At 43.9% G+C, this 18,356-nt stretch overlaps 1 protein-coding gene across 4 annotated transcripts in view; it reads right to left on the bottom strand.

The window, feature by feature from the left end:
* FOXN1 (forkhead box N1) overlaps positions 1-18,356 on the bottom strand; it is an 81,154-nt gene that overhangs the window by 45,527 nt on the left and 17,271 nt on the right. For all 4 annotated transcript variants that reach the window (XM_075904430.2, XM_075904433.2, XM_025188646.3 and 1 more), the window contains 2 exons: positions 4,982-5,144; positions 2,577-3,080 (listed from right to left, as the gene is read on the bottom strand). In XM_075904430.2, coding sequence (XP_075760545.2) covers positions 2,577-3,080; positions 4,982-5,104 — 627 coding nt within the window. In that variant the 5' untranslated portion in view covers positions 5,105-5,144. The remainder of the gene's footprint in view (positions 1-2,576; positions 3,081-4,981; positions 5,145-18,356) is intronic.

Genomic DNA, 18,356 nt, shown 5'->3' with positions numbered 1-18,356 from the left:
TGTGCAGTTGCTATTTAGAAAGAAGGGGACTGTTGTTAAAATACTCTGACAAATATGAAAAACCCAGAAAATGATCATTTGTTTTTCTTCACAGACCAGAATAATCCATACTCCTTAGCTCTTTTTGCCTCTTTCACTCCTTTAGTCCCTCACAGATTGTCAATAGAAGGAATGCACAAACCTGGAGGGAGAGTTGGGAATCAGGTTGCTGAGGAAAATCACACTAAAATGACTGCATCAGCTAGCTTGATTGCTGTAGAAAAAATCCAGTTGTAGAATATGAACCATCTCTAAAACTGCCGATAAGAGCAGTTGGTTGGTTAGCTTCTGCAATTCGGACTTTTTCCCCTGCTGCCCATCTATTTGTCTAGGATTCCACACTTGTATACTGCCAGGGTCCTACATACTTGCCTGAGGGATGCTGATATAGCAAGAATATTCAAAGTCTTTATATCAGAGGGATAGCCATGTTATGCTGTATCCACAAAAGAAAGGAGTCCTGTGGCTCCTTAAAGCCCATGAAAGCTTATGCCCAAATAAATGTTAGTCTTTATTAAGGTACCACAGGACTCCTCATTGTTTTTGCAAAATCCTTGGCTATCCTTCCAGCAGTAACAACACCATAACAAGCAAAATTCAGTCTTAGTGAACAGAGAGCAGCAACACATTTAAGGAGATTACCTCAGAAAATGAGAGAAGCTCAACTTCCATTTTCTTTTCAGTTAGGATATGTCTATGGAGCACGCTTGTTCTGAAATAAGTTATTTTCAAATTTCTTTTCCAAAACAGTTTATTTTGAAATAATACATCTATGCTACAGGGAAGCCTCAAAATTAGTCAGAAGCAGGCTTCCCGAATAGGGATGTGCTACCTCGATTTAGAGCCCCGGGAGGTACTGGGAAGTAATTACTTTGAATGGCCCTGGGGAAGAGCCAGGTGAATGCCTAGCTGCGAAGATGGTGTCGCCAGGAGGGCTTTGACTTCATTGACCATGGGATGCTATTCTAAGAAGGACTGCTCAGCAGCTACAGGATTCACCTTTTGAGGAAGGGGAAGACCGTATTTGGATGCAGACTGGCTAACCTAGGTTCAACGGGGGCAGGTGACCAAAGCCCACAGGTAAGTGGAAAAACAGTCCTGGGAGTTGGGTCGGAAATGAGAGGGAACATGTGCTATGATTGCAGAGAAAAAGGGGGGACTAGGCAAAACTGGGAGGCAAGATCAAATCAGTATCTTAGATCAGTGTTTCTCAACCAATGTTACGAGTGCCCTTGGGGTACTCAAGAGAAGCCGGGGGGGTACGTCAACTCAACTGAAATCTGGAGAACTGAATTTTTGTGTTAAGTTTTACAGCGCTATATTATTTTTGTACTTTTTACATCCAAACATTTCATCACCTTCCCAGCTATGATTGTTCTTTAAACAAATGTGTTGCAATGCCTAGGGAGGTTGTGGAATCTCCATCTCTGGAGATATTTAAGTGCAGGTGAGAGATGTTTATTAGGGATGGTCTACAGTACTGGGTCCTCCCGTGAGCGCAGGGGACTGGACTCGATGACCTCTCGAGGTCCCTTCCAGTCCTAGTGTTCTATAATTCTATGTTGACATAGCAGCAGTGGTGCGTCCACAGTACTGCTATTCCGAAATAGCTATTTCGGAGTAAGTGTTATTCCTCGTGGAATGAGGTTTACAGATTTCTAAATAAGCCCTCCATTATTTCAAAATTTCCAAATAACAGAATTGCTGTGTAGACACTTGCATTGTTGTTTTGAAATAACGGCCATTATTTCGAAGTAACTGTGCTGTATAGACGTACCCTAAGAGTTCTATAAAGACGGATGGACAGATTTGATCAATAGTTTAAACATGGGTACATGGGATAATTTCTAATAAGTGTGGAGCAGCATTCTTTAAATGATCCTGGCAACCTGATTAGACCACAGATTTGAGTTCCCTACCAACTGATGCAATCTGGCAGGTCAGCCTCGGCATTCTACATATTCTCTTTAAAATCTGCACTGTCACTTTAAAAATAATCGTCAATATTTTTGCGCTATATCAAAATATATATGTTCTCCTACTGACTTTGCAGTGTTTTATCCACTGAGCACTATTCAAAGGAATGCATATACAACAGAACTTCGGAGTTACAGGTTTGAAACTTTACCATGCAAGAGAGAAATACAGCTTTGAAACTTCTTAATTTAAATCAAATAAGCACAGAAACAGTTTACTTAACTTGTCATTTTTTGGAAAGTTTCCCTTTATTTTTTGTAGTAGTTGACATTTAACAGTACTGCTCTGTATCAGCTCTTTTTTTTGAGGAGGGGGTTTTCTCTGCTGCTGCCTGATTGGATATTTCAAGTCCACATATTGAGTTTATAGGGAAAACATTTCTATGGACTTCTGAGAATTACATTTACTTGAGGAAAGGGAGTCCCATGGGGAACTGCAACAAAAGTAGTACAGACGTTTATCTCTCCCACAACCTTGAAAAGTTATGCCAGGGATAAGAAGAATTATTTCCAAAAGTAGCTGAAGACCCTGATGATAGCTTTCTGTGTATGGTAACTCACCATGACTTGGGAAACATGATCTTGGCTTGTAGGGTTGTACTGGAGATTGTTGCACCATGTTGGTTCTGTGGAAATGTTCTGCATATGTGTAGGAAAGGATTCTGACTCTCCAGTGCCTGTAGATCCTGGTAGCTCTTCAAAACCCCCAGTGCTTCTTGCATTTTGGAAGGAATTCCCCTCCAAGGTAAGGGCTGGATGAGTTTCTTGGAAGGCATCTTCACTGAGCTCCCTCTTATAAGGGTGGAAGGGGCTTCTGCTGCCCTTGATGAACCTGCCATAGTTTGCAGCAGTGCATTCCTCATAACTAAATCTTCTGAATTTCTCAGCATTGGGAGAGACTTTAAATTTGCACTTGCCAGTGTGAATTCCTTGGTTGGAAGGAAATCTCCCCTGGGTTTGGTCCTGGGTTGGAGAAGAGGGGCTTGGGCTGTGAGAAGATTCTGAACTCTTTCTTTCCGTCCTGCTGTCTGGATCATATGATTGGCAACTGAAAGTGGGATTATCCTGCAAGGCACAATTTCACACTTTTGAACTTCAAGATTTGGCACTTTCAATAAACAATGAACACTGGGCTACTAAAACATATTCAGAGAGGGACTTGCAGATTCAGAGGGTCTACACTACAGAGTGTGTGTGTGGTGGGTTGTTTTTTTTGAAAAACTGCTGTTTCTCTGAAAAAACTACAATTAACATCCACATTGCCATGTTCTTTTGGGAAAAAAATCGAAAACTGAGGGGATGGTAAACCTCTTTCTATGAGGAAGAAGCCTTTTTGCGAAAGAGCTCTTTCGGAAAATGGTGTGTGTGTGGATGGGGAAGAGGGAGTTATTTCACAAGAAGAAGAAAAAAGAGGAGAAAGCACAGGTGCCCTGGTGGCCATTCTGCCCATAGTAATCACACCTTACATGCGAAATAGCGGCCATTCAGTGTGGATGTTATCTGTCGAAAAAGCAGATTGCTTTTTTTGATGCACTTTGGCAGTGTGGATGCTCTTATTCGGAAGTTTTTTTTGGAAGATCACTTCCGGAAAGACTTCTTCAGAAAGAAGCCTGCAATCTAGACATAGCCAGAAAGACCCTGCCAGGGAACTCTGCATGAAAATAGTGTTCCCTGCAGAAAGAGAGCGACCTCGAAGTACTTCGTGTGTCATAAACTTATGTTTCAGTGGTCACTGGTCTACATAAGAACTTCTGTCAATTCTGTTTATTTTAAACACAGTTTGAATGGAATAGTAGAGCCCTGCATGGGTACAAAATTTGTATCCACATCTATATCCACAAAAATGAGACTTGTATATCCACATCCAAATCCATGGATGCGGATACCCACAACATAACGCAGATATCCGCAAATTTGCAGGGTTTTATGGATTAGTCACACTACACCCATTGCTGCTATGACAATCAAGGATATTCATTTAGTTCAATAAGTTTCTGTCTTGAAATGTTAAGGGGAAGTTGATGTAGCCTGATGTGTGGTGCCACTTTGAGCATTTCTTGCCACTAAACATCAGCAGTCCGTGCTAATCTGGTTTCATAGAGAAATTGTGTTTTCAGAGACTCCTCCAAAACACAAATCCAATTCCTGCCCATTCTTGGCTCAATGGATGAATGAAAACCAATTTCAATATTTTGTAACTCCCCTTCCCGTTTCATTCCTTAAAACAAATAAAACCTGTCTGCATGTAGGCCATTTTTGTTTCACCAAGAAGTATTATAAAATCGTAGAGATAGTTGTGCTGAGCTTTTTGGACAATACTGTTAATCGGCCACCTGAAGTTTTCATGATGGAATCATGATACTTGCTTTCTCTGTAGTGGAATGCAATATATTAAACCAGATGGCAGACACTGACATGCCAAAATCATCAGCTATAAAATTACAGCATTCTTTTGCAGCAAGCTGATGGGTTGAATGTGTGAGCAGTAAGAATCAGAGAAATTCAGTTTATGACTTAGTCACAACCAAGTCCAAAGCAATGGGGGTTATCTTCCCATCTTGCCCATCTCCTGCCAGTGGGTTAATCCTTTGAGTCTAATTTCTATCTTTCTGTAAAGAAAGGGTATACAATAATGTCTAAAAAACCCCACTAGTTGTAAAATAACAATTATGCCTAGTAGAGAGAAATTGCCTGAGTACTGAGAATCCAGTAGAAGAGTACTCATAAGGCTTAATATGCAGCACCATGTGTTAGCTATCCACATTTCAGAAACATAATTTAAATGTTTGCTCTTGTACACCAGTTGTGATTTCTGGAACCTTCTGTGACCATAAAGATTTCTGAATTTATTCTTGTGTTTATTTCTTTGGACAGCCAAATTTGAGTCTCGGTACCTCAAAGGTTAAGCACTGTTTCTGGGCTTTTCCTTGTTGGAAAGGAGAAAAGAGATTGCACATGTTACTCACAGTTTGCTGAGCTGAGGAGCTTGGGCTCCCTTGTGTCTGCATGAGGTTGTCTTGTTGGTCACTTTCCAGCAAGTCCGAAGAAGAGAATTTAATATTAGGTTGATCTTCAAGCAATGAAACCATTACTAAGTCCCAGCCAGGTAGAAATCCTGTTGTAATGGAACTAAACCACAATGATCATCAGTATAAATCTGCTTAAAAGTCTACTGTAAATGAACAGCCTTTGTTCCAGAAGCTTTGGTATGTCAGACCAATATTCCTTGGGTACCTGCCTGACCAATATTCTTCTCCCTCAGATTGTATGCATTTCTAAAACCAGAATTTTTAAATAAATCACCTGATTATCTGGGGAAGATTCTGACTGAAGATATCCAATCTAGTCACAAGTTGTAACTACTTTTACCCCATTCACCAAAAACTCTGCCAATTTACCAACACACTGGCATCTTCTCATTGCTTTCTGCATAGGGAGAGGTGTTTTACAGGTGTATTAGATGAGAAGCTGTGGTGGTAGCCACACTAGCTTACTATGCAGCACACAGCTCCTACATGGAGGATTATGATTGCACTGGGAAAACTGCACTGCTTGGGGTTGTTGTCTGAGGATAACAACACTGCTTTGTTGAGAAGCTCTTATGCAGATGAAGCCACTATTCTGGGAAGGGCAATTTAAAGGGAAGGTTTATCTTTTCATTGCTTAGGTTGGGAGGGGTCATATATTTCCACTTCCACTTCATGCGTTAAAGGCATATGACCTTTTGACTTCTGCCTTACATCATGGCATGTACCTGAGATGGGTAAGTATCCCACATCACTTAATGCTATGTAATGTAACCACTCACATCTTCCTCTCTGTCCTTAATCTTTGATCTGGGACATTTCTGATACTCTTTCTTTGTGTTAAGAGAAGCAAGTTTCATTTTCTAATCTTTTGTGCTATGGGATCTCATGGGTCTTGCTCTTTGCAACCTCACTGAGTTTCTCGGGCAGTAATAGTAATAGCTTATCCTATATATCACACACATTCTGCTGAATGAGTTACTCTACAGCAGGGGTGGGCAATCATTTTTGATAGGGGGGCCACTCCAAGAATTTGGAAAGTGGTTGAGGGCCACACTCTTCCAGAACATCAATGGAGGAGGTGCAGAATCTGGGATGGAGGTTGGGTGCAGAAGGGAGCTTGAGGTAAGGGAGGGAGTTTGGGTAAAAGACAGTTGTGACCTGGGGCTCTGGACTGGGGTGCAGGGGGTTATATTGTGACCTAGGGCAAGGAATTGGGGTACAGGAGGGGGTGCAGCTATTTGGATTGTGAGCTAGGGCAAGAGGGGACTGTGATCTTGGGCAGGGGATTGGGGTGATGGATATGGGTACAGGAGGGAGGAGAGGATTTGGGTATGTGGAGTAGTGGGCAGAGGGTTGGGGAAGGAAGGGCCTGGGGTGCCAGAGGTAGGCTCTGCCAGGAGACTTACCAGCCAGCAGCAGTTCCTGAATCGGTCTCCCTGCCTGCCCCACCCCTGCACAGGCTGTGACCATGTGCTCTGGAGCTCCTTGTGCTTCATGGCTTCCTTTTTGTTGAAACAGGCAGCTCCCATTGGCCAGTTTCTGGCCAGAAACTGGCCAATGGGATTGTGCTGGGGGTGGAAGCATCTCCTAAAGCTTTCCCTCTCCCCTCCAGACTCTCAGTTTTTAAAGAAAATCCTCCCCCTAGCTGCATTTCCCAGCCTGCTTGGGGCTCCCCACAGCATCCACAGGCAGGATCCAGTGGCTTGGAGGACTGGATAGGCTGTATTTTGCCCAGGTCTGATCTACAGAGAGATCCTGTAATGTCTGAGCTATGCTGAAGCCTCAGAAGTTGTCGGATTTTAAAATCCTATCTTTATGTAAAGAGTTAATCATTGGAAGTTTTGTTACATAGTTGAGTGGCTGTTAGGTAGATAACCAAGGAGTTTATTAGATTTGATTGAAAAAGATACATAATTTTAATAGATGAAAATTTTCATTTGCCTTTATAGCTCAAAGAAAATATATTTTATGATGAGAAGGTGTGCTGAAATGTGCACTGCTCAGGGGTGTGAAACACAGTGGGGAATGGAAATCAGGTAGGAGACCTCTGCTAGTTCAGAAAAAAGTGATGTTCACTAACATTCAGAAATGTCTTGGGCACAGGATCATTTCTGAGCAGTTTATCTGGAAGCTGACATGGAGGAAACATCTGATTATTGATGCTCATGATGAAAAGAGCAGGTGGGAAATGCTGACAACTGGGACCTACCACATGGATTTGTAGATGCTGAGCACCGGCCTCCCTTTTCTCAGTACAGGCAGTCCCCGAGTTACGCGGATCCAACTTATGTCGGATCCGTAGTTACGAACGGGGCTTTTCTCGCCCCGGAGGATGCGGGCGGTGGGATGCCCAGACGCGCCACAGTCCCGCCGCCCGTGTCCTCCGGGGCGAGAAAAGCTGCTCTGCGTCTCCCTGGTCTGCTGGGGGGGCCCCCCCCAGCAGACCAGGGAGACACGGAGCAAAGCCACGGAGGACCCGGGCGGCGGCACCGCGGCAAGTCTCGGTCCCGCTGCCCGCATCTCCATGGTATGCTGGGGGAGGGGGGGATGCAACTAGTGTCCCCCTCCCCCCCCCCCCAGCAGACCAGACTTTTCTCGAGGACGCCTGTGATAGAGCAGCTGGGGCACTGCCGGTTGGTCCCGCAGCACCGCTCCTCGGCGCTACTGGACCAACCCGCCAGCTGCTCTGCCCCAGGCGTCCCCAAGTCAGCTGCTGCTGAAACTGACCAATGGCTGATTCCAGGAAGCCCAGGGCAGAGAAACTCTGCCTCAGGCTTCCTGTAGTCAGCCGCTGGTCAGTTTCAGCAGCGGCTGAATCTGGACGCCAGTTCCGATTTAAGTACAAATTCGACTTAAGTACAAACCTACAGTTCCTGTCTTGTACGTAACCCGGGGACTGCCTGTATTCATTTCCCACGTGCCTCGTTTCTCAGAAAGAGGTGGCTGACCTGGGCTGTAAACTTGAATGTTGACCAGTTGTTTTGTGGACCAAAAATTCAGAATCTGATTTAGAAGCATTGGTCAGGCTACAATAATGATTCAGTGAACCTGTGTGTGTTTGAAAGACTCTCTCAGTAAGACCAATAAAGGATAAGAAATAATGTGATTTCAAGAAGTCAGTTTGAGAGATGGCTGAAATGAAGAGTTTTTTGTCTGTGTGTTGCTGGTAAATAACTTCCAAACCTCAGCTACTTTCATTCTGTCTGCCACAAGCCCTGTGTCCAGAGACAGTGCAATCAGATTCCTGTCATGGGTCAGGAAAGGTCCTACCTGAAACACAGGACATTCTGGTTCTGGTTATTTGAAAGCCATTGGCTTGCCATTGTGAAAATGGTAATGAATCTATTTGGATTATATGGGGAGTTTAGTACACCGTGGATAAGGAAAACTAATTTTTTGCTCTTTCCAATATATCCTTACTTATTGCTGTCAAATTTTACCAGCCTTTGCCTGTGCTTTTTGTTTTGCTATCTCTTAGAGACTGGCATGAAAGGAACAGCCTGCCTGCCTTAAGACTAGGATCAGTCTCCGCCAAGCAGTAGAAGTATCTTATTGAGTTATAGCTGAAAGCAAAACTAGTAGTAATAGTACACTGGCAAACCAGTTGAGCGATGGCTGTGGTGTCCAACACGCTAGCCACATGTGGCTATTTGGCTGATGGAGTGTGGCTAGTTGGCTTGAGCAATGTGGCTCTTTGGCCGGCTGAGTGTGGCTACTTCGCTTCAGAACTGGTTGGACGCCACAGAGCTAGGAGTAGAATTCCCAGCACACAAAGGCAGATGTGTGCTAGCTCAGCTCTCACTGAACTATCCCACTACCGGAGTGTTGCCAGGGTAGCACAGGCCGTGAAGAGGGGCAGTGCAGGCTAGCTATGCCAAGTACAAACTGGCCTGAACCCTGTGGGCATGTCCTTGGCATAGCTAGTCCGTGATGTCTCTTGCCACTGCCCATGCTACCCTGGGTACATTCATATTCTTAGCACTCAACGAGAGCTTGCACGAGTATGTCTATGCAAGCTGGCAATCACACCTGTATCACCTAGCGTGCAGCCTTTGCCCCCTTCTCTACCTCTGCATTTAGAACACCCCTCCAAAAATATACAGTCTTCTCTCTGCTGCTTGTCAAGAAATTGTGTGTGCAGATCACATGCTTGCTTTGTTTCCTCCCCTGGTTTTGTGTGGTAGTGATTAGTCAGGTTAATTACCTTTAAGGAATTGTTCTGAAAATCTGATTTTCAGAACATGATCAAGCCCATTTAAGAAAATTTAGTTAATGGAATATTCTAATAAATTGGAAGTATATTCTCTCTACTAAATTAAACTATTTTGTATGAATGTCCTACTTATTTGCCTATTAAGTCAAAACATTTCTCTCTCTCTCTCTCTCTCTCTCTCTCTCTCTCTCTCTCTCTCTCCCTCTCTCATATATAATTATAAAACACTCCACACGTCTCAAGTAGTAGTATGTTGGCTGAAGCATTCAGAACAAATGAATTTCTCATTATCTACCAACTCTGTCTCAACAGATTAAATGTGAACACTAAATGCAAATTATAAAATTAGTGCACCAGAAACACCTTTGTTATAGTTGTTGTTTTTTAAAGATTATGTTGGAAAATGGGTAATGAGGCGGGACTGACATTATTCCTTATTCATAAAGTGTGTGTGTGTAGGGGGGAGGGGAGAATCTTCCCCCTAGTTAGTTTGGTTTTCCATTTATTGAAAAATCCCATTTAAGAGGGAAAAATTATGTCCAGTAGCAGTTGACAATAAGCAGGCTTGACTGTATAGTATAGTGAAAATGATACAGCCGCTCTTGGGGAGAGAGGGGACTTGGAAGAATATGAACTCCCTAGAGGTAGCGCTAACTCGTCATGGAAAACAATGACCCTTTGATTTTAAAAAAGGTATCTTATTCCCTTAGGAGTAGCTGAAATCATTTCTCTAAATCCCTTGTTATTTCTGCTTTTGTAAATGTTGCATGACAGTCCCAGGCTCCCCTGAGAAGATAATTATCTTTAAAAAAAATAAATAAAATAGAGCAAGAAACTGTAACTTCAGCTGAGTGTTTGAGTAAGCAGGGCAGCAGCAGCTGATCTATTAGCTCTGCATGACTGAAGCCACTGGCATCAAACCATAGTTGAAACAATCCTCGTTTTTGTGTCTTTTCTGGCTATTGGAGGACACTCTGCTGGCGACACACTTCACCAGAGCTCGGCACCAGGCCGTCTGAGCACTCAGAGATGTGCTGGGTGCTACTGTAAATGCCTTCTACATCCCTGGGGACTGAGATCAGCTTTCATGAGAGGAAGGTGTGTTTGGATGTTCACCAGTTTGTAATTCATTCTTCACGCTGCTTGCCTTCAGGAGCTTACTGATCCTACCTTGAACCAGCTTTTGTGAGCATCATCTTTATTTTCCCTCCTCCCTAAAGCACTACATAATTTTTTCTCTCCAACTCACATTGATACCTCTGTTATGTAAAGAGACAACTAGCTGGGATATTTTCTAACATCCTTTTATATGCAAGTGCTCAGAAGGGTCATGGAATTTTAGATTTCAACTTTTCCAGCTGGATATTTAGTGACATATTCTCTTCTCATTATTCCCAAGTTTCTAGCATTTCAAAGGCAACCCGAATTTTAGTCCCAGAGCTTCCTATGTTTGTCTCTTTCTAGTAGTATATCTCAAGATCATCTCATCTGAAGAAGTGAGTTGTGCCCACGAAAGTTCATGATACTATACATATTTATACAGGTTGACTCTCTCTCTCTCTCAACCAGAACTCCCCAGTCCGACAAGACCACCGATGTTGCTGGACCAGAGAGATCTGGTGAAGGGTCAGAGGCAGGCTGGTTGCAGGGAGGCCAGCAGCTAGGAGCCCCCGCTGTGGGAGTTCAGCTGCACCAGTGATAGGGCAGCTGAAATGCCAGCGGGCTCTGTCAAGGCAACAGTCTGTTGTGATGGGGTCAGGAGCCCCAGCTGCAGGACTGCCACAGTTGGGCTGGTGGAGCCAGGAGCCCTGGCAGTGGCCCTGGTGCTGCCCCAGTAGGGTTGGCAAGGTCAGGAACCCCTATGGCTGAGCAGCAGTCGTGTGTGTGGGAGGGGGGGTGGATAGCGGGAGTCCTGGCGGTGGGACTGTGGGCTGGTGGGGCTGATGCTGCTGCTGCGGCAGGGCTGATAGGGCCTGGAGCACCGTCAGCAGGGCAGTGGCTTGCCACGGAGAAGCTGAGCGCCCCAGCAGCAGGACTATGGACTGCCGTGGCAGGGCAACAGGGCTGGTTGCCTGTGGGGAGCCTGCTAGGAGGCTGGGCTGGGGGGGGAGCGGGGCGGTGGCAGAAATGACCTCCCCTGGTCTGGCAAAATCCCTCTTTCGGGACCACTGAGGTCCCAAGGATCCCAGACCAGGGAGGTCCAACCTGTAGTTGTGTTGATGTCTAAGGTGCTGTGGGACTGACTTATGGTTTTTTTAAGTTTGTTTTTAAAGTTCCAGATTAACATGGATACCCCTCTGCAACTTTTCCTAGTAGTATATTTCTACATAGGAGGTCTTCAGAAACAGTATTAACAAGATCCAGATCTTTTACAAATTTTGACTAGAGCAGGGCCCAGGCTATAGAAAAGAGCTCCTCCTTAAGTCCTCCTGTCCTGACAAATCTATGCTCAGACATGGCTGAACTTTAAAGGATAGTGTTTCAGGTTGGCTGATGATTGTACTTTTCTGCGGTGGGCTTTGTGTTGTGGAACTTGTTGCCCTGTGATGTTAAGGCGACCAGACATCCTGGTATTAAGAGCTTTAGCTTATGTAGCCAACTATAGTGCCCTCTTTTGCCTCCCCTACTCCCCTGGAAAAAAGTGTCCAGATTTTTTACACAAACTATATGTATACATTTGAACAAACCTAATTTGCCATTTAAACGTGCCAGTTTCTTATTGCCTTCCTGTTTCCTTTTCTGTTGAGAGGTATGTATTGCTTCTAGGACTCAGGTAAAGAATACTGTAGTAGCTTCATGCTGCTTCTAAGGATTTTATTTTCCTCACTGTTTACTTTAGACACTTTGACAAGTCTGAATTAAAAAAAACCCTCCCATTCTTAAAGTGTAGTGTCACAGTGCTAATTTTTGGAGTGATTTGTTCCCTGAGGGTGCTGATTTTAAGTTTACTGTGGTCACTATTAGCTAGTGGCTAGAAACTGTGGATACTTGTTGAAATAACCTTTGTATGTTGTTTAGGACTAATTTGAGACTAGTATCTCATGTCTTAGTTATTTACAAAAAAAGAAAAGCTGTTACTTAAGATATTAAGAAATGACTGATATAAGCTTGTGCCATTAGACCATTTTACATGCAGGTAGTTGCAATTACTGGGGTTCCATATGGCCCAGAAATCTGCCTGAACAGATCCAGCTACAGCAGGGGTGTCCAAACTTTTTTCAAAGAGGGCCAGATTTGATGAAGTGAACATGCGTGAGGGCCGACCATTTTGCCTGACATTCTTTGAACCATTAAAATTAAATGCAAATTAACTATTTTATGCAAAGTTTATTGCAAACGGCATACTTTTCATTTCGTCACATGGATGACAAATCTAAACAGGTGTTAAATCACTCTGCCTTTCATATCTGAAGGCCAGATGAAAAAAAAATCCAGGAAGCTGAAATATATGTCAGGAACATTGTAAAGTACATTACATATTATTGGTAATAAAGGTTGTCTGTCAAGTTTTAAGTTCAAAAAATATGAACAGGAACATAACACCAAGTATACATGTTGTGTCCAAATATATTTATAACTGATTTAGACCAACTGACATTAACTGAGATTATACAATGTATTCATCTCAATACATATGGATTCGTTGGGGGCCATAAAAGATAGATATTGCCAAATTACCTGTGGGGCCGTATTAAACCGGAACACGGGCCGCAATTGGCCCGCGGGACGGACTTTGGACATGCCTGAGCTACAGGATCATTTCATATAGACTGAGATTCGAGCTTTGCATGTTATCTGGTAACTAATGGAGGGAACATAAAGACTAATGACAAAAGACAGTTTATCGCATTGGAGGGTCATTTAGGGAGATGTTTCAGAGTTTGGGGTTCAGCCCCACCTCATTTAAGGGAGAGGTGTTCACAAATGATTGACAGGCACAGATAACCCTGAAGGCAAACATTAGGAAGGGATTTAGATGCTAGAAATGTGGCTATGGTGGGGCAATAACAAACCAAGATGAATTTTAGAAAAATAATTTTGAAGAGGAGGAAGAAACATGGACAGTAGTAATGATGGCAGAGGCCTACGGATAATTGCAGCAGGTTAGCCATGAGTTTCCAGGTCCACAGGGCAGTGTAGTTTGGGGCACTGAATAAGAGCAGAGAGACCTAGATGCAATTTGATGAGACCACTCCTGAAATTCACTGTCAACCTGGAACTGGTTGCCAGGGGATGTTGTGAAAGCAAAAGGTGTAACAGTTCAAAAAAGAACTAGATGAGTTAATGTGGGATAGATCTGTCAATGGCTACTAACTAAAATGGTCAGGAATGCAACCCCATGCTCCGAGTACTCTGTCTGCAAGAAGCTGGTAGTGAACAATAGGGGATGGATCACTAGATGAGTGCCTGGTCTGTTCATTCCCTCTGAAGCATCCAGCATGGGCTACTGTCAGAAGACAGGATACTGAGTTAGATCAGTGATTCCCAAACTTGCCATGAACAGGGAGCTGGGAGTGGGACTGTTGCTTCAGGATGGAGTACATGGACAGGAGTTAGGGGGCCTTAGGTGGGGGCCAAGGGTGCTGTGCCTGTCTGAACATTCCTTTGTGTGGTGCATCGTACCGTTTTTGGGGATCTCTGGGCTAGGTGGATCACTGTGTCCATTCTTAGGAATGTGCAGAGCACTACTGCACTATTCACAATAGTTGAAGCTATGAAAAAGTTACACTGATCAACTCAAATGAGAGAATTATTGATAGGTGCAATAAGTAGTAAAATAGCATTTTTAATGCTTTGCCTAGGCTATTTTAAATGGCCCAAGCAACCAAACTTCCACCAGTTCCCATCTTTATCCCACACAGTTCAATCATTTTCATTATTCCTACTTATATCCCCAACTGCCATTCTAAATAATTCTTTTTTTTCCTTGGTGTTTACTCCCTTCCTATTCTTACAAGACATTTATCATGTCCTTTCTTAGGGTTTAGCTGTACCATGTGGTGATGTGCACCACAAGCACACTAAATGTTCCCGAGTGCAATTTAAAGTGTATTAATTGCTCAAAGTAGTTAAGTCCAAAGCAGACTGTGAAGAGCTTCAAAAGGATCTCACAAAACTAGGTGACTAGGCAATGAAATGACAGATGAATTTTAATGTTAAGTGCAAAGTAATGCATATTAGAAAACACAATCCCAACTATAAGCATAAAATGACGACTGCTCAGGTGGTCAGCAAGGGCCCAGCTGCTGGAGGGAGCAGAGCAGCTTCCAGCAGCTGGCCAATCTGTGGCCTCAAGTGAGACATCCCACCCCACACCTGGCCAGGGACTCCTTAGGGCCCCCTGCACCGTTACGCCTTACTAAAAAGGAGGCACCAACCCCAAGGCCCCGACAGGGGGCTACAACCTCAGGCTCTCCTGTCTTGCAACCTGAAAGGCGGATTATTGATGAGGCACAGCCTGGGACCCAAGAAACTCTGGGGACTCCTAGCCTCCAGGCCCGGGAGAAGTGGCGTCGCTCCCCATTCGTTAAATCCGCCCAGAACTCGGACCATACTTTGCCTGCGGCTGCATGAGCCATTTACAGAGGGAGTGTCCGGAAATGGACTGTAGCTTTAGCCGGGTCTACACGGCTGAGGCCCAGGCCCACCGACCGGCCCCACCCAAGCTGATGAGCCATGTGGAGGTGGCCCGGGCCAGTCGTTGGCCTTTGCCACACCCTTCGGGACCTCCTGGTGTGAGAAGTCAAGGTAGGCCTCTGCTCCCTCTGGCAGCTGGGCCCCTACTGAGCTGCTGAGCTCAGCTTTTATAACTTCCTGCCTCTCCCCTAGGCCTCTGTGGATTTAAGGGGACAGGCTTCATCTCAGCCCACTGGGGCTCAGAGAGAGGTTCTTCCTCCTCCGGGTCAGTAAGCTGCCAACCCTGCTCGCTACAGAGTCATAGAATCATAGAATACTAGGACTGGAAGGGACCTCGAGAGGTCATCGAGTCCAGTCCCCTGCCCCCATGGCAGGACCAAATACTGTCTTATCAGGGATGGTCTAGACATTTATCTAACCTACTCTTAAGTATCTCCAGAGATGGGGATTCCACAGCCTCCCTGGGCAATTTATTCCAGTGTTTCACCACCCTGACAGTTGGATATTAGGAAAAAGTTCCCAACCTAAACCTCCCTGGCTGCAGTTTAAGCCCATTGCTTCTTGTCCTATCCTCAGAGGCCAAGATGAACAAGTTTTCTCCCTCCTCCTTATCCTTTCAGGTATCCCTTTTAGATACCTGAAAACTACCAGTTTTCAGCCTTGAAAAGAGGAGACTAAGAGGGGATACGATAGAGGTCTATAAAATCATGACTGGTGTGGAGAAAGTAGATAAGGAAAAAATCTTAAGTAGCAGGTTTAAAACAAACAAAAGGAATTATTTCTTTACGTAACATATAGTCAACCTGTGGAACTCCTTGACAAGGACTTTAACAGTGTTCAAAAAGAACTAGACAAGTTCCTGGAGGATAAGTCCATCAATGGCTATTAGCCAGGATGGACAGGGATGGTGTCCCTAGCCTCTGTTTGTTATAAGATGGGAATGGGCAACTGGGGATGGATCATTTGATTATTTCCTGTTCTATTTGTTTCCTCTGGGTGGCATTGGCCATTGTTGGAACACAGGATACAGAACTAGATGGACCTTTGGTGTGACCCAGTATAGCCATTCTTATGTTCTTAAATAAATTAATATTTGAAATCCCTATCCATAGAATAAGAGTGCTCATCAATGGATGCACAGATTTGTGCTGATTTGAATGTGAGCCATGAAAAATTTCAATACTTCACACTCAAATCTATGGTATAATCTCAGACCCAACTCTAAATAAACATACTCTTTGAGTGTTTCCCTTAGGGGTATGTTTGCCCTACAGCTGGAAGTATGAACCTGATGAAATTTTCCAGCCAGTTGGACAGGAGCCCTGTAGAGTGGCTGGGAGTGGCATTGTATGAGCGGAAGAAACAGTGAAGAGACATGAGCATTATCTTGTGGTTGATAAGAATCAATGGACATACAGTGCTGAAAAAGCCATTGCATAAGGTGGGGCTGAAAGTTAAGTCAGGAGTGGGCAATAAAGTGGCAAAGGTTCACTTGGTGGGCTGCTGCCACTATATTTACCTGCACCTCCGCAGGTATGGGTAACTGCATCTCCCATAGGCTGGGAACAGCAATCTGCGGCCAACAGGGGCTGTGATTCCCCTGAACCTGCTGAGGCACAAGTAAATATGGCTGTGCAGGGACCCACCAGCTGCTAACTCTGGCAGATGGTATCCTGCCTAGAGGCTGGTATTTGTCCACGCCTGCATTAAGTGGAAGGACAAATGCCATGTGGAACAGAACTTTGTACTGTGGTGAGGTTGAGATGGATGCACCGGGAAATGCTGAATGATTTGGGAGCTGAGTAGTATGTATTGGGATGCATGTGATGTGTCTTCTAGGAGGTGCTGAGAATGTGTACATGAGACATATCCAGTGAATTCTCTCTGAAGCCCAGAGAGAGTCTGTATGCAATCTTATGTACCCAGTTCATTGCACAGGGGAAGGGATCTCACAGAAAACATGGAGACTTTGCTCCTTCAGCAGTCGCATAATCCTCTCCCACAGTGAGTGAGTCATACTCAGCTCCCTGTGGCTTGTGAGTTCATCTTGGGATCTTGTGCCATAGCTCTTTCTTTATGAGGAAGGTGTGTATAAAGATCCACCCTAATGATTTCTGTTGCTGACTGTGACAGCATGTTTTATGATGGGTGTGGTACATTCCCATTTTCTCTGTTGTGCATTTACAGTATTCACCTTCGAGCCCAACCTATGGCCACTCCCACCTTCCCACTGGGAATCGCCCATAGTAAACTCTGTAATTACCTTTATTTGATCTAGGGAATGGATTTGGGAATTTTACTGGTATGGTTGTAAGCTGAATATGTTAAAAACTTGAGCAAATGATTTACTGAGCAGCGATGTGTTCGCTTAGAAGGGAAGAAGACAGCAGAGACGTAAACATTGAGTTTTCCTAAGTGTTCACAGGTGTCAGTGACTGCTAAATATCTGAGACTTTTCGTTTTTTTTAAGCATTAGTTCTTTAAAATGGTGTTTTCAAGTCCTTGTCTACATTTGGGATTTGCCCCATTACTACCATTGGTGAAGCTTCCATATTACCAGTCCCAAATGTGCACAGGCAAGGCTTCTATAAGCAGCAATTTACACTAGTGATTTTACATGTGTTTTTTACAAGAGATTTGCACTGGTGGCTGGTCACTGAATGCTGAAATCCTCTGTGTAGACAAAGACTTGAATGTCATTAGAACTGAAGAGATTCTGGCTCAAATTTCTATATATTCTGTTGATAAGCCTGTTAAAAAAGGTGACCCTTAAATTCTTACCTTGACTTCCCAAGATCAAATGCTTTTCAGCATCCATTTAGCAACTCATAACTAATCCAGCTGTCTCTCAGAAGGACCATGAATTTTGGAGGGATATAAGCACCTGTCGCTTATCCCCAACTATTAATAAGGGCCTTCTTATTCCTAAAGCTCAAGTTTTATTTTCAGAAGGAAAAAGCAATGATAATATACATGCTAGGAGTTCTTTCAGCTTTCATCAAGTGTACACATTGTGCTGATGAGAGAACTAGAAGGTATGAGAAAATAAAAAACCTCCTAAACCCTAAATAATTAATAAGTGGCAAACAGAGAAGGATTAAAAACAAGACGGCACAGACTCTTACAATCTTGTTTGGTACTACCTATTCCCACCTCCTTTGCCTGTCTGCTGTCTGTTTAGATTGTAAGCACTTTGGGGAGGCAGACAGCACATTTTGACTATGTCAATAATAACATACAATCACCATTCATGAGACATTAGCTACCTTTCATTTTGTACCTTCTCTCTTTGGCCCCTGTGCTAAGTAAAATGTACTCGTACCTCAGTAAAAATATTCCCAACCCGTCACTCACATCCCTACCTGCACTAAGCCTGGAGATATTTCAGCTTTCTTAAGGACTTCTAGAATAATAAAATAAACTCTCCCACTACAGTGGCTGACTGTGTGCCCAAAGAGATGG

This window comes from Pelodiscus sinensis, chromosome 21, assembly GCF_052426305.1.
Source record: "Pelodiscus sinensis isolate ZL-2025 chromosome 21, ASM5242630v1, whole genome shotgun sequence".
NCBI lineage: Eukaryota > Metazoa > Chordata > Testudines > Trionychidae > Pelodiscus > Pelodiscus sinensis.
Note: the sequence above shows the minus strand (reverse complement) of the source record. Positions and strands in the feature narration are given on the sequence as shown.